At 43.4% G+C, this 15,557-nt stretch overlaps 2 protein-coding genes across 2 annotated transcripts; both read right to left on the bottom strand.

Annotated features, from left to right (window-relative positions):
• Positions 1-384: 384 nt before the first annotated feature.
• Positions 385-1,311, bottom strand: LOC115076523 (olfactory receptor class A-like protein 4). Its single transcript, XM_029578064.1, has one exon. The coding sequence runs from the start codon at positions 1,309-1,311 to the stop codon at positions 385-387; it is 927 nt and encodes a 308-aa protein (XP_029433924.1).
• Positions 1,312-8,583: 7,272 nt separating this feature from the next.
• Positions 8,584-9,561, bottom strand: LOC115076524 (olfactory receptor class A-like protein 4). The gene has a single exon (XM_029578065.1). It carries the CDS (start codon positions 9,559-9,561, stop codon positions 8,584-8,586), a length of 978 nt encoding a protein of 325 aa, XP_029433925.1.
• Between the last annotated feature and the right edge of the window lie 5,996 nt (positions 9,562-15,557).

The following is a 15,557-nucleotide window of genomic DNA, read 5'->3' on the forward strand; positions in this document are numbered from 1 at the left end:
ATAAAGTATTATACTATCTATAGAGTTCTCAGTCAACTCTGTGCTGGTAAGAACACCTTCCCTTCAAATAAATCTGGAGTATGGAATTATCTGTTGTGATTTTTTTCTAACCTTGATTCACAAAATCTATATAGGGTGAGCTTCAAAAAAAGTCCCACTTTTCTGTCATCTTAAAAGTCAACTTCAGAATGTTTGGTGCCAGCTTCCCTGTTTCTAATAAAAGCAAACACCGATTATGACTTTGAAAATCTACAAGCCCAGCAGTGAAGCAAGACTCTTTGCTATTCTATGTAAAGACAGGTTACACGCCTGCTAAACTGAATGTTGTGATCTTCTAATCATCCTACTAAAAACCTGTCTCAATCCCCACAGCCCAGAGTTCTGCTAGCAGCAGAAGATCATTTTCTGGAGTCTCCTGCGCAGTTTGCTGTGCCCAGCAATCAAAACAATGGGGCTAAACGCCATGAAGAGAGAAGCCCCGAAATTGGCCACTTGCAGGAGGAAGGTCATGGAGGAGCCCCTGGTAAAGTTGTAATAATTGACTGCAAGCACATTGGTTCCCCAGCAAGCAATGAAGAGCAGCACCAGGAACAGGATCACCTTAGCAGCCCTTCGCTCCGCAGCAACCCTGCCCAGCATGCTCTCTGCTCCGGTGACCCTGATGTGCTTGCTTAGAATGTACAAGGTGCAGCTGTTGGTGCCTATCATGAGGATAACGGGAATAACCTCATGGATAATGAGGGACGTTGTTACATACAATAAGGCACTGTGCTGAGAAGGAAAACTCCAGACGCAGCCCAGCAAAGGCCTGGTCGTACTGCTGACTAGCATAACAGTAAAATTAGTATTGCTGGCACCGTGGTTGGAATACACAAGAGCAGGAGTCGAGTACAAGAAATTCAGAATCCATACGGCAGTGATGGCTTTTGCGATGCTCCAAGCTCCCTTGCTGCTCCTCGTCATTTGTAAACGCTGCTTTCTTATGGTGAGGAAATGGAAGAAGCTGAGGGAGAAGGTGGCCCACACACACATGGTGCGCAGGAGCAACCAGAGAAACATGAACGCCTTGCACCAGCCTGCGGACAGAAGGACCCGCAGGCCCGCCTCGGCTGTGAAAAGAAAGGCATTCCTGAACACGGAGAGCAGAAGGTTGATGGTGGACAGGTTGGCAAGGATAAGGTCCGAGGCTGGAATCGTGTGGTTTTCCACGGCAGTGCATACGACACTCAGGAGAACCAAGATGTTACCCAGAATGCCAAGGAAGACCAGGGCTCCATAAAAAGCACTTTGCACCCAATTCTCCTCAGGCATCCTCCGCAAAGAGCTCTGGGAAAGAAAAAGAATTATTCTCCGGATCCGTTCTTGGGGAGAGAAAATGGGAGAAGAGGTAGCTGGAATTTGACCACAGAAGCTCCAGACTTCAGTCAAAGTCCGACGACGTAGATACGGAGGCCAAGAAGTCTGAGCCAAATATCAATGGGTCCTGAAGGGATCACACACACACGTTTGTCTAACCCGCTCTTCTAAGCCTGCAACGCACAACGTTTCACGCAGAGCTGATGCACATGGGGTCCGTCCCATTCACACACACTTTTAATTAATTCTCCACCTTCAGTGTCGCTTCGTTTAGTTTAAAAACATCTTTGCAAATAAATCAACGGGGTTTAGAAACAAAAATATTCATACAAACATCTAGCTCGCCTGCTTTGTGAAGGAAAGGTTTGCCTGCCTATGAGATGGTTCTGTCGGTGGCCTGTAAACAGTTTCCAGGTTTAACCCAGCCCTTCTCCCTGATGGAGGAAGCATGCCAGGAGCAATAAAGTGAAAAGTGACTTACATCCCACACAGCCAGCTTCCGATTCCCAGGGAGATCGTCTGGTGGTAAGAAAGGATCACGGGCTTTGCACTTGTTCAGGTCAGGAGACTTTGCTCCCACCTCAAGCTAAGCTCAGCGCTGCCAGAGTGCGTCGTGGGAGCTGAAATGTTAGCAGAAGAGGGAAGGAGCATCTCCTTTTCTCTCCATGGCTTGCAATTTCTTGCTTGGCTTGAGCAGGCACATTTCATTCTGTTTGGTGGCTTTTGCTGAAATTGTTGGTCTTGCTGATTAGGCGAGTTTGCAGGCCATTTAACCTGTTCATTGGATGCTTAGCAACTGAAGAGGCATTCGATACAACTCGCTGGCTAATCCGCCTGCCACTGGGACTGCTCTTCTCATCGCTTCTTTTCTGGAAGCCTGGTGACCAAGGAATATCCATTATGTCGAAGGACACACAACATCACAGCATCCAAAACCATAACCCCAGCTAGCCAGGCTTCTAGCTACTTTCTCCTATTTGTTTATTAGTTTATTTATAAGCATTTGATACTTTGCCTTTTCCTTAAGAAAGGCCCAAGATGGATTACAAGCATAAGGAATGCCTACATAGAGATATGAAAACAATATGAGGTAGATTCCTAGCAAATATACACAAGACGTGGGTAGAATGGGTAGGAATAAGGAAGTGAGAATACTGGGTATACACTGCATATATGTACTCTACATATAAATAGAGATATATATAAATATACACAAGAAGTAGTTAGAATGGGTAGGAATAAGGAAGAGGGAATACCGGGTATACATTGCATATATGTATTCTACATATAAATATAGATATATATAAATAAACACAAGAAGTAGTTAGAATGGGTAGGAATAAGGAAGAGGGAATACTGGGTATACATTGCATATATGTATTCTACATATAAATAGAGATATATATAAATATACACAAGACGTGGGTAGAATGGGTAGGAATAAGGAAGTGTGAATACTGGGTATACACTGCATATATGTACTCTACATATAAATAGAGATATATATATAAATATACACAAGAAGTGGGTAGAACGGGTAGGAATAAGGAAGAGGGAATACTGGGTATACATTGCATATATGTATTCTACATATAAATAGAGATATATATAAATATATACAAGACGTGGGTAGAATGGGTAGGAATAAGGAAGTGGGAATACTGGGTATACACTGCATATATGTACTCTACATATAAATAGAGATATATATATAAATATACACAAGAAGTGGGTAGAACGGGTAGGAATAAGGAAGAGGGAATACCGGGTATACATTGCATATATGTATTCTACATATAAATATAGATATATATAAATATACACAAGAAGTGGGTAGAACGGGTAGGAATAACGAAGTGGGAATACTGCGTATACACTGCATATATGTACTCTACATATAAATATAGATATATATAAATATACACAAGACGTGGGTAGAATGGGTAGGAATAAGGAAGTGGGAATACTGGGTATACACTGCATATATGTACTCTACATATAAATAGAGATATATATAAATATACACAAGAAGTAGTTAGAATGGGTAGGAATAAGGAAGTGGGAATACTGGGTATACACTGCATATATGTACTCTACATATAAATAGAGATATATATATAAATATACACAAGAAGTAGTTAGAATGGGTAGGAATAAGGAAGCGGGAATACTGGGTATACATTGCATATATGTACTCTACATATAAATATAGATATATATATAAATATACACAAGAAGTGGGTAGAATGAGTAAGAATAAGGAAGTGGGAATACTGGGTATACACTGCATATATGTACTCTACATATAAATATAGATATATATAAATATACACAAGAAGTGGGTAGAATGAGTAAGAATAAGGAAGTGGGAATACTGGGTATACACTGCATATAAACAGAGAGATAAGTAAGTTAAGCATCAGCAGTGTGACAGATATTTTTGGTGGACTAGGATGAGTCTCTGTTGTGTTGCCTATCTCACCATATCCCCTAGCCAGGCTTTACCTTCCAGGATGGGATTGAGGACCCCACCATTTCCACCACACAGGAGGGTTCCTCTCAGGCTGGGAGTGCTGAGCTTTGAACTTGTGACTCTAGCACTGAGCTGAAACAACAGCTTCCCTCGCTGAGCCAGCAGGCAACCTCTAGCAGTTGTAACCTTGCTGCTTATTTTGCTTGCCTTATTAGTCTGGCCAAGAAAATTCAATCAAAAGGTAGTCCCTGGGACATGCCAAGCTGGAGAACTTTCTTTTTAAGTGAGAGCTTGCAGTCTGGAAGTCCTTGAGCTGGGTCATTTTCTAATTGCGTTAGGACAACGAGGGGAGAAGGGATATGAGATGGCAGAGACAGAAGTTCTACAGGAAGGGGGTCAGGCTGAGTCTGCCCGGGTTTCTTTAGCTAAGAAGGTGAACTTTCCAAGTTTAATTAACGAGAACAAGAGAGAAAGTTCAGCATAAGAGCAGTCATCACTTGAGTGCCACCTGCTGATAAATGAACACAGTTTGATTTCTTCCTCTTCCTTCCCCATGGAGATCCCAATTAGGAGGTCGAGTCCCCACAGATCAATTACAGGAGAGCAGCGGTGGATCAGCAGTTCTGGAAAGGAGAAATGCTGTGTCACTTAACCTTCCTGAGTCTCCTGGGCTTAATCAAGGCACAGGCGCTGCACCCCTGTGATAAGACCACGCAGGGTGTGACACCAGTGCTCTATTAATCTCCTCCACAAAAAGGATCCAGAAGAGTAGGTTACTGACGAGAGCCTGACTTTTACTGCTTATCATACTGATAAATTCAATAATAAGGTTGCATTTCCCTTCTGCCTTTCCAGAGTAAACTCAAAGTGGATCCATGGGTGAATTCAAGTTGTGGGGTTATTTTCCCTCAGGAGTATTTTCTTACAGTTTTTATTTTATTTTGGTGTTGATACACGGATTATTGGAGGGGATTGGTTGGGAGGAGATTCATTGTAGATTTAACGTATAATGATATTGTCTGGGGGTGGAATTTGTTATACTTGTTTGTTTGGTTTTATTATAATCCATCTTGGGGTCTATGATGTAAAGCAGGTCACCACATATAAATAAATAAATTACAATGATTCAGGGATGGAAGTCTCTGCTCCCAAAGAGCTTGCAATCTAAGTTGGTACCTGAGATAACAGGAGATAAAATGACTCACCCATGATCACAAGGAGCATCAGTGAACTACAATGATTGAAGCAACTCACAGAATTACATTTATAATTAAAACATAAATCAATATAAAACAAAGCAAATACAATAAAAAATACAATCAACTTAATTAAATGTGACCTGACAATCACGTTTTCCTCCTTAACGATAGTTGGGACATCCTTGCTAATCACTGCTTTTTAACCCTTAATCTATTCTGGTTGCATACTTGCTTCAAAGACCTGTTTTAAAAAGCCGAGTTGTTACACCTTTTGGAGGGACTGAGGCATGGTGTTCCATCCAATGGGACCAGCTCGTCCACACACCTCCCCTACGTGTGCCTGATGTATCGTAGGAACTGATAGTGGACCTTGGCTAGATCTCAAACAGCACTGTGGACAGGATCCTAATAGGCTTGTATCTACTTTATGAATGATCTTGTGTCTAATCATTAAAGCTTTATCTTGGATCCTAAACAAAACTGGGAGTCAATGCAGGTTGCACAGAATTGGGGAAATATGATCGTATTTCCGTGGTCCCATTATAGCTCTTGCTGCTGGATTCTGCAGTGGTTGGAGGGATCTAATAGTTTTTGCTGGAACCCCCATGAAAAGAGAATTAAAGTAGTCAATCTCAGAAAATAATAGAGTTAGTAGAAACATTCAGAAGTCATTATGCTTCAAGAGGTCTTCAAACCTCTCAGCAGCCGAAGTGTAAGAAAAAGGATTTAACTAATTTGTGAACATGGGCTTTCTTGTGTTGGTGGTGGTTTAGGGCTTAGGGGCCAGCACGGGACACCTCCGTGAAGATCTGACGTCATTTGGAGTGAAGAAAGTCACACGGAGATGAGATTTCTACAGTGTTCTCTGGCCCTGGGTTTTTGAGACTAATGGTATTTCCGCATAGAGATAAGAACTGCGCTTTACCATCACCGTTTGAACGCACATTGAAACTTACTATTATTATATAGCCAACAGTCCCAGTGGATCACAAATGTTAAGTTTACCCGAGAGGAAGCTTCTCAGCGAAAGCTACATGATAACACTTCTGACTGTTCCTTGTTTTATTTGCTTTATAAAAAAAGCTTACACACGTCTCCTTTGAAGGTGGATGACTGAATAGTGCATGACCCTCCGTCAGGCTTCCTGAAACCTTACTTTCATTCTGTTGCAAGTTTCGTATGTTTGACCGGATTTTGTTGCACTTGGGAAACTGAGTCCCATTTTTTCGTTTGGTTTATTATGTTACTATGAAGCACTTTATACCAATGGCCGGCTGTGTGCTATTGGACTCACCAATTGGCTCCATTTTGTTGAGTAAAGGCTGATCTAATTCTGGTTGTACCATGTGCACGTGAACTTGTAGCTCTCATTTCTCCGAGGCTTATTTTACAGGAGTGTTGATGTCTGGATTTCTACTTGTAGAGGGCTCATTATTCAGAGTAGTTAAATCACAAGCGGATTGAGATACATTACAGGAGGACCTTGCAAGACTGGAAGATTGGGCATCCAAATGGCAGATCAAATTTAATGTGGACAAGTGCAAGGTGATGCACATAGGGAAAAATAACCCTTGCTGTAGTTACACAATGTTAGGTTCTATCTTGGGAGTTACAACCCAGGAAAGAGATCTAGGCATCATAGTGGATAATACTTTAAAATCGTCGGTTCAGTGTGCTGCGGCAGTCAAAAAAGCAAACAATGTTAGGAATTATTAGGAAGGGAATGGTTAATAAATCGGAAAATGTCATAATGCTTCTGTATCGCTCCATGGTGAGACCGCACCTTGAATACTGTGTACAATTCTGGTCGCCGTATCTCAAAAAAGATATAATTGCGATGGAGAAGGTACAGAGAAGGGCAACCAAAATGATAAAGGGGGTGGAACAGCTCCCCTATGAGGAAAGGCTGAAGAGGACAGGGCTGTTCAGCTTGGAGAAGAGACGGCTGAGGGGGGATATGATAGAGGTCTTTAAGATCATGAGAGGTCTAGAACGAGTAGATGTGACTCGGTTATTTACACTTTCGAATAATAGAAGGACTAGGGGCATTCCATGAAGTTAGCAATTAATACATTTAAGACTAATCGGAGAAAATTATTTTTCACTCAATGCACAATAAAGCTCTGGAATTTGTTACCAGAGGATGTGGTTAGTGCAGTTAGTGTAGCTGGGTTTAAAAAAGGTTTGGATAAGTTCTTGGAGGAGAAGTCCATTAACGGCTATTAATCAAGTTTACTTAGGGAATAGCCACTGCTATTAATTGCATCAGTAGCATGGGATCTTCTTAGTGTTTGGGTACTTGCCAGGTTCTTATGGCCTGGTTTGGCCTCTGTTGGAAACAGGATGCTGGGCGTGATGGACCCTAGGTCTGACCCAGTATGGCAATTTCTTATGTTCTTAATGAAAAGCAACATGACTTCTGCTTTTCAGGGAAGAATGTAGAGAGGAGATTGGTTTAAATTAAGATCCAAAGGAAAATCAGCAAGTTCAGCGACTGCAAATCAAAAATGCAAAACATACAGGGCTAGATTTTAAAAAGTGCGCATGCGCGTCCATGTGCCCGCGCTTCCTGGCACGCACACATGGACGCGCCGAGTTTATATCACACACACACATGTGTGGGCGGCGCACGCGGGGGGGGGGGGGGGGCTAATTTTTAAAAAGTACACGCAGCGACGAGATCGGGCCTCTCTCAGTCCCTCCTAGTCCACTCTGATTCAGGACTGGGAGGGGACTTTCCAACCCACCTACCTAACCTCCCTTCCCCTCTCCTATCTAACCCCCATTGCTCCTCTTTCGGAGCAGTAGTAACTCGCACGCCGGAGCTGCTGAACCGGCCACCTCCAGCCCCGCCCCTTTATCTGGGCCTGGCACTTCGGCGCATGACGGGGGTTACACGCGTGGCTGGGCCCCTTTGAAGATGTGCACACGGGGGGTGGAGGGGAGTAAGCAGAACTATCAAGGAGTATCCACTGATAAATCAAATCAGCTGATCATGTGATATAGCGCTCTGCTTGGATGGGAACACGTCCTGGCACCCAGCAGACCTCGCCAGGCAAGTGCTGTCTCTTAATCTTCTACATTGTTTTTACACATGCAAGAAGGAGGTTCACCAGGATAGCCCTTTACTTTATTGGATTTGATAAAATGTCTTTTTTTTAAAGCTAATCAAAACAATGTACAATAAAACAATTTTCATAACAAAATTAAATATTCAAAAGCAAAGTGAACCATTATAAAGAATACTAAAAACAACATAAAAGCATCGCATAAAAACAGTAAATCAAAATTGGTGCAAATTACAGCCCAAATTGAAAAGATGAGGGAAGAAATGAAGCCAGCCCTGCAGAAGCTGTATTTTTAATAAAAGGAAAAGGGGCTGCAGTTTAGCACAAGCAGAGCATACAAAAGGATAAAGCAAGGAATCGATCAACACGTCCAGAAAACTGGAGCTGGGTGGGAAGACCAATTTGTAGGTTAAACAGAAAGAAGAAACAAAATCAAATGCATCTAGTCTACTGCATTTCATGAGAGTTTCCCACCAGCAGACATGTCCTATGTGCTCCTGCAGAAGACCTTCTGAACCTCAGCTGCCCTGCAGCAGCTTTGCAGAGCTGTCTTGGTCTGCTTCCTCAGCCTACTGTGCGCGACAGCCACACAGAGCGGATAGAGCCCTGTGAAGCCGGCTGCAGTGAAGCGAGCAACCACCACCATGTCCTGGCTTACTCTGCTGGAGCTCTGGCGGGTCAAGTAGTTCACTGCAAGCACATGAACCAGCCAGAAGAAGAAATAGAACAGGACCAGGAGGAGGATTGTTTTTGCTGCTTTGATTTCAGAACGGACGCGGCTGGAATTCACCATGGAAGGGCACACCTGCCGGTGATGCTTGTAGAGAGTCAACAGAGAACTGGTGTTGGCACCTAGCATTAAAAGGATGGGGAGGAGCTCATGAAAGGCGACGGCTATTGCAGCATACAGGAGGGCAGCAAATCCCGAGGGGAAGCGCCAGGTGCAGCTTAGCAATGGCCTGATTGTACTACTTAGCAAAAAGAGCCGAGGCTGAGTCCCGTTCTCCACAGAAGAGGATGTGTAGGGGAAAGCAATGCTAGCATAGACGAGGTTCAGAATCCAGACCAACATCACGGTGATGAGGAGACATCGCTGCCTCCGTAGCCTCCCCATCCCCTGTTGGCTTGAACGGATGATGATAAAATGGTACAGGCTTAAGCAGAGCGTCAGCCAGACGCTCACAGATCTCAACCACACCCAGCTGTACATCAGGAGCTGGCAGTCAGTGTCAGACAAGGAAAGGGCGAAGCCAGCATCAGAAACCAAGAGCAAAGGACCCCTTGCCAAAGTCAGCAACAGGTTCACCAGGGCAATGTTAAGCAGAAGCATGTCTGACAAGGCAAGAGCTCTGTTAGAAGAGGCTGTGAGAGCAATGGAGGCAAACACTGCAGAGTTTCCCAGAATCCCGAGGGATATCAGGACGCCATAGCTGATGAGTTGCACAGGGTGAGCTGCTGGGGCCATGCTACTGAGGGTCGGTACTAGGATGCAAAGAACACATAAAAGGTAGTTAGTTCAGGGGAGCCTCTTACATGCATAAAGCATGCTTTTATGTGCAGAAGTGGCTCCTGGATTCTATCTGCAATCTGTACGTGGGAACCTTTAAGAAATCTCGCAGGAGGCATTCTTGTGTGTGGGGGGAGGGGGATGCAGGATAAAACTTACATGCAGACTTCTGGATTTTTCAGAGGTTAGCGCGTAAGTCATGCACTGCTAGCAGCAGCTGTAAATTCCTGCATGTAACTTGTGTGCATACCAAGGCGCTTTACCCCCGCACGGGATTTTATGCATAGAAAAATGCTTGGAAAGTTTCATAGAAACATAGACTATGACGGCAGTCGGGAGTTCATTTATCAGTTGTAAGGGCAAGGTAGCACACAGACAGACAGACAGACTTCATGCAGAAGCAAAGGAGATCTACATCGATGATCTCCCCACACTGCTGCTGAGATCCTCAGCCCTTGGCATGAAATGAAAGGCCTGCTATATGCAGATGAGCTGCTCATTTCATTCTTTACCCCAGAAAGTTTATATGAGACCCATTACAAATCATGGTCCCTACACGTGAAGCTGGAAAAAACAAGAATTATTATTTAAAAAAAAAACAAAAAACAAACTCCCCACCATCAATTTAAATTTTACCTAAATAACCAAGAAATCGAGCAGACCTTAGACTATGCGTGCCTGATACAAGTGCATATGCAATCTTTAAGATGGCTCTAAAGACACCATAAGAAAAAGCTTCCAGACTCTTCTGCAATAAAGAAACCCCTGGTCAGTTTTACAATTATTTGATTATTTATGTATTTGGTTTTCTTTACCGATGTTCAACTAGTTTTATCTCACCGGTTTACAGCTTAACAGAGGAATCTATTGCAATAGATTTCGTATGTTACATTAAGACATTGTAACATGATTAGCTTTGTAACACGGATAAACTTTGTAACATGAGTAACTACGTAACAAGAGTAACTTTGTAAAAGGGGTAATTTTGTAACCCAAGTAGTTTGTAGCAAGGGTAACTTTGTAATAGGAGTGGCTTTGTGATAAGAGTACCCACTTGGACTGCGGAGAGATTTAAGGAGCATTATCATTGATAGTATCATTCAAGCAATTCTCCCATGTGGCAGTAAGGTTTGGCATCCATGATTAACAGAATGGGGCATAATCCCAATAGAAACCCTACACCTTCGGTTCTGCAAACAGACTCTGCCCCCACAGAAATTGCAGCAGAGCTAGGATGTTTCCTCTTATTACGCACCATGCAAAAAAAGAATATTCTGATTCTGAAGTCATCTCAGACCTGTCCATTATCAGGCACTCTGTGAAGTAACACAAAACCCTGCAAAAAACCACACCTGGCACCCATGTAACAAACAGAAAAATGAAAGGCCAGTACTGCAAATATTGCAGTAGGCACTGGGACACCAATACACCTCTTGTTGGGAGGTGAAAGCATGCTGGATTGCTGTGAAGCCCTCCACGTGCGAGCAGAATTCCGCAGAATGCAGACAGACCTTCAGGACCACAATTTAGAAATGCAAATAGTCAAACAAAACTGAACTGGAAAGTCCAGAACCCAGCCTCTGCCTGCAGTGGAACATTGGGGAAATAGAAACAAGAAATGCATTTCCTCCTGTACAGTGCAAAACGCAAAGAGGTCTGAGAGAGAAAAATCAAAAGAAAAGCTCTGGATAATCTTGGTATTCTGCCATAGGCCAGAGACAATATGGGCCAGCACCAGAAGCTGGGACTGTTCTTGTCTCCTCCACAACTCTTTCCTTTTACCATGTAATACGCATGTAAAAATTGTTGTGCCAATGAAGTTTTTTAATCTGGCCACCTCAGGAATTAAGTTCTAGCCCGATTCAGTTCTGGAAGAGCTATATAACGTTGCTTCCAGGTTTCCATGTCTCTGAGAAGCATCACATCGGCAAGACGGGGAGAATCGAAGACAGACAGACGTTGGCGTATTCCTTTCCTACCTCTGCTTCCTGTCTCTGGGCAATGCCAGGATTTCTTTCACAGCTTTCCCGTTACCGCTCGGCTGGCAGTGGCTGAGTCTTTTAAGCTTCTGCAAGCAGAGGGAATTCTCTCTGAAGACCATAGGCATGTAGTTAGCAAGCAAGCATAGCAATGTCAGTTCCCAAGGTGCCTGGCTGTGCCGACGTACGTTCGCTTTCCAGAGAACTTTATTAAACTAATGATGTAATCCTTGCTCATTAGGAGACCGCTGCTTCCAGGGCCAAACACGGACCAGAAGGCTCTGGGGGTCCAAAATAACATGTTGTGCTCCTCTCCAGGGGCCCCATGCGGGCTCAATGTGGATCTTCCTTCGTGCCCTAAATTCTGTTTCATTGCTGTTTCTATTTTATTTTTGGAGGAAGAGGGAGATGAGGATGAGTGGCCTGGCAGTTTCCTCTTGTTTCTTTGGGCTTCCAGCTGAACCAGAGTCTCCCCCAACCGGGCTACAGAGCCATAAGCCTTTATTCAGAGCCGTCCGGGAGCTATCCTTTTCCTCCTGTCCAGCCCAGTACTCCTCTGATAGGCATGAACGGTGGCTCCTTCCCAAACTCTGGCACAAGTGCTTGCTTGAGCTATAAGAACATAAGAACGTAAGAACATGCCATACTGGGTCAGACCAAGGGTCCATCAAGCCCAGCATCCTGTTTCCAACAGTGGCCAATCCAGGCCATAAGAACCTGGCAAGTACCCAAAAACTAAGAAGATCCCATGCTACTGATGCAATTAATAGCAATGGCTGATTTCTAAGTCAACTCAATTAATAGCAGGTAATGGACTTCTCCTCCAAGAACTTATCCAATCCTTTTTTAAACACAGCTATACTAACTGCACTAAGCACATCCTCTGGCAACAAATTCCAGAGTTTAATTGTGCGTTGAGTGAAAAAGAACTTTCTCCGATTAGTTTTAAATGTGCCACATGCTAACTTCATGGAGTGCCCTCTAGTCTTTCTACTATCCGAAAGAGTAAATAACCGATTCACATCTACCCGTTCTAGACCTCTCATGATTTTAAACAGCTCTATCATATCCCCCCCTCAGCCGTCTCTTCTGGTTGCCGCATTTCCAAAAGATATAGTTGCGATGGAGAAGGTACAGAGAAGGGCAACCAAAATGATAAAGGGGATGGAACAGCTCCCCTATGAGGAAAGGCTGAAGAGGTTAGGACTTTCAGCTTGGAGAAGAGACGGCTGTTTTCCTATTAAGATACCCATGTACATGCTATGTTAAATTGCACGGTGAAAGCTTTATTTTCTCGGTCCCTGAACAGCTCCAAGTGTTTGTAAATTCTAGGAAAGCTATTCTGACTTCCAGTCCCTTAGCTACTGTAATTAGAAGTCAGCTTTAATGTTCGCAGGATTTATCATGTTAGACCAGTTTCCTTTTCTCTTATTATTTCTTCAGTTTCTGCTCCTCCTTATTCTTTTTATTGAGTGGCCTAATGAGTTAATAATTTGTTTTCCTATATGTTTGATTTGTTTCCTATGGTTCATTATTCTTGGGTTTCTGTGCAAAGTTTATTCTTTGTAAAACTGAAAACATTTAATAAAGTTAAAAACTAGAGTTTTGGACAGGTTCCTGGAGGAAACCGTCCATCACCCATCATTATCTACTAGACTAAAGAAAGCTATTGTAATCCCTGGCAGTGAGTTACGGGATGGAGATCTACTTCCGGGGACTTGCAGCTAGGGCTGGCTCCTGTTGGAGACAGGATACTGAGCTCGATGGATTTTGGTTTGACCCTGCATGCCCTTCTTATGTGCTTATGTTTAAGAGGCAAAAACAAATATACGTTGCCAGAGGTAATGAGCAATCACTTGCCTCTTGCGTTTACAGATATCTGTCAGGAAAGCTCCTTCCTGGGCAGGGATAAGAGATCTAGAGTGTCCTGCAGAGCTCTAGACTCTGTCCCTTGTGATTAGTTCAGGGACTTCTGACAGCTCCCATTCAGCTTCAGCTGATTGATGGCACCAGTGGTGAAAACCCACAGCTAAGAAGCTGCTCTCAGCCACTGCCTAGGCAGAAGGGAAGGGGCGTGTGGGACAGGGAGGGCTGCTACTTGCCTTGTTTTGGTGGTTAGGAATGGGAGCCAAAGCCTTTCTGAAGATGAAGTCTCCGGGTCTCTCACCCTGAGAGCTGTCCTGGTTCTCCCATGGTGGGGAAAGTGTCCCAGAGAAGAAACAGTAAGCCACGGTGCGCACGGACATTCACTGTACACAGAAATCAACTATTGCATTTACAAAGTCTGCCCTTTCACGCCTGCCTGCTTGATCTGGCTTCCCTGACGGATATTTTCCCTTGGAATGGAGTCCGCACCCAGCAGTCACAGCTCCCCAAGCTGGAAGGAGTAAGCCTGAAGCGCTTGTCCTAGTGCAGAGGCAAAAGCTCCAGAAAGAGAAAACGCCTCCTGCTTGACCACCTGGGGGTGCTCGTGCTTAGGGCCAAACTCCTGAACAAAAACGCTGGGTCTCTTCGAGGCAGAAGCACGGCCAGCCTATGCTCACACTAGTAAACATGTGGAGGAACTGCTCCATTTCTTGCCACATTCATCGGGAACCACAAATATCCCTTCAAGTGCATGGCAATGCTTTGATATGAATTAAATTTCAGGCATAAAGTCATTTATTACCAGCAGGAAATCAGACAGGAGGCAGGAAATGTACCAGCTGTAACCTGTCAACTAAAAAGAGCTCCCCTGCCAACAGCAATGCAATGTGAAGCCTTTCTGTCATTCCTGCTTCAGAATGTGCTCAACTGACATTAATCTACCTCATGCATTTCCATGCATGACTGCTCAAGCTCCGCTACTTCAAATCAACATTAGATGAAGCACATCAAACTATTCAGAGGACAAAAGGCATTTTCCTGGCATGTGAGGAAGCCATCACCTCAGCGAGAAAGGAAGCACTCCATGAAACCTTTGCACTTATCCACATTAAATTTCATCTGCCTTTTAGATGCCCAGGCTTCCAGTCTCGCAAGGTCCTCCTGCAATTTATCACAATCTGCCTGTGATTTAACTACTCTGAATAATTGTGTGTCATCTGCAAATCTGATCACCTCACTCGTCGTATTCCTTTCCAGATCATTTATATATATATTGAAAAGCACTTGCCATTCCCCTTTCCAGATCATTTATAAATATATATTAAAAAGCACCGGTCCAAGTACAGATCCCTGAGGCACTCCACTGTTTACCTGTTTCCATTGAGAAAATTGACCATTTAATCCTTCTCTCTGTTTCCTATCTTTTAACAAGTTTACAATCCACAAAATGACTGACTCTTACCCCATGGCTTTTTAATTTTCTTAGGAGTCTCTCATGGGGACTTTGTCAAACGCCTTCTGAAAATCCAACTACACTAAATCTACCAACTCACTTTTATCTATATGTTTATTAACTTCTTAAAAAGAAAATGTAGCAGATTTGCGAGGCAAGACTTCCCTTGGGTAAATCCATACTGAGTTCCATTAAACCATGTCTATCTATATTTTGTTCTTTAGAATAGTTTCTACAATTTTTCCTGGAACTGATATCAGGCTCACTGGTCTATAGTTTCCCGGACCACCCTGAAGCCCATTTTAAATATTGGGGTTACATTGGCCAGTCTTCAGGTACAATAGGGGTATTTCAGAACCCTGGGGTGTATACCATCTGGTCCTGGTGATTTGCTATTCTTCAGTTTGTCAATCTGGCCTACTACATCTTCCAGGATCACTGTTATTTGGTTCAGTTCAGTTGAATCATCACACTTGAAAGCAATCTCCAATATAGGTTACCAGAGCAACTTAGAATGTAAAGTGATATGAAGGCATTCAAAAAAGGTGTAAAGACCTGATTATATGCACAGGAATTTGCAATGACAGTGCAGGTCATCACTGAAGAATGGCAAAAGAGTAATCCTCCAGCAGATGATATTTTACTGTTTACTAGAT

The sequence above is a fragment of the Rhinatrema bivittatum genome, chromosome 15 (assembly GCF_901001135.1).
Source record: "Rhinatrema bivittatum chromosome 15, aRhiBiv1.1, whole genome shotgun sequence".
Classification (NCBI taxonomy): Eukaryota; Metazoa; Chordata; class Amphibia; order Gymnophiona; family Rhinatrematidae; genus Rhinatrema; species Rhinatrema bivittatum.

What these genes read in the sequence shown, in the direction of transcription:
- LOC115076523 (XM_029578064.1), bottom strand. Translation starts at nt 1,311, where the DNA reads ATGCCTGAGGAGAATTGGGTGCAAAGTGCTTTTTATGGAGCCCTGGTC.
- LOC115076524 (XM_029578065.1), bottom strand. Translation starts at nt 9,561, where the DNA reads ATGGCCCCAGCAGCTCACCCTGTGCAACTCATCAGCTATGGCGTCCTG.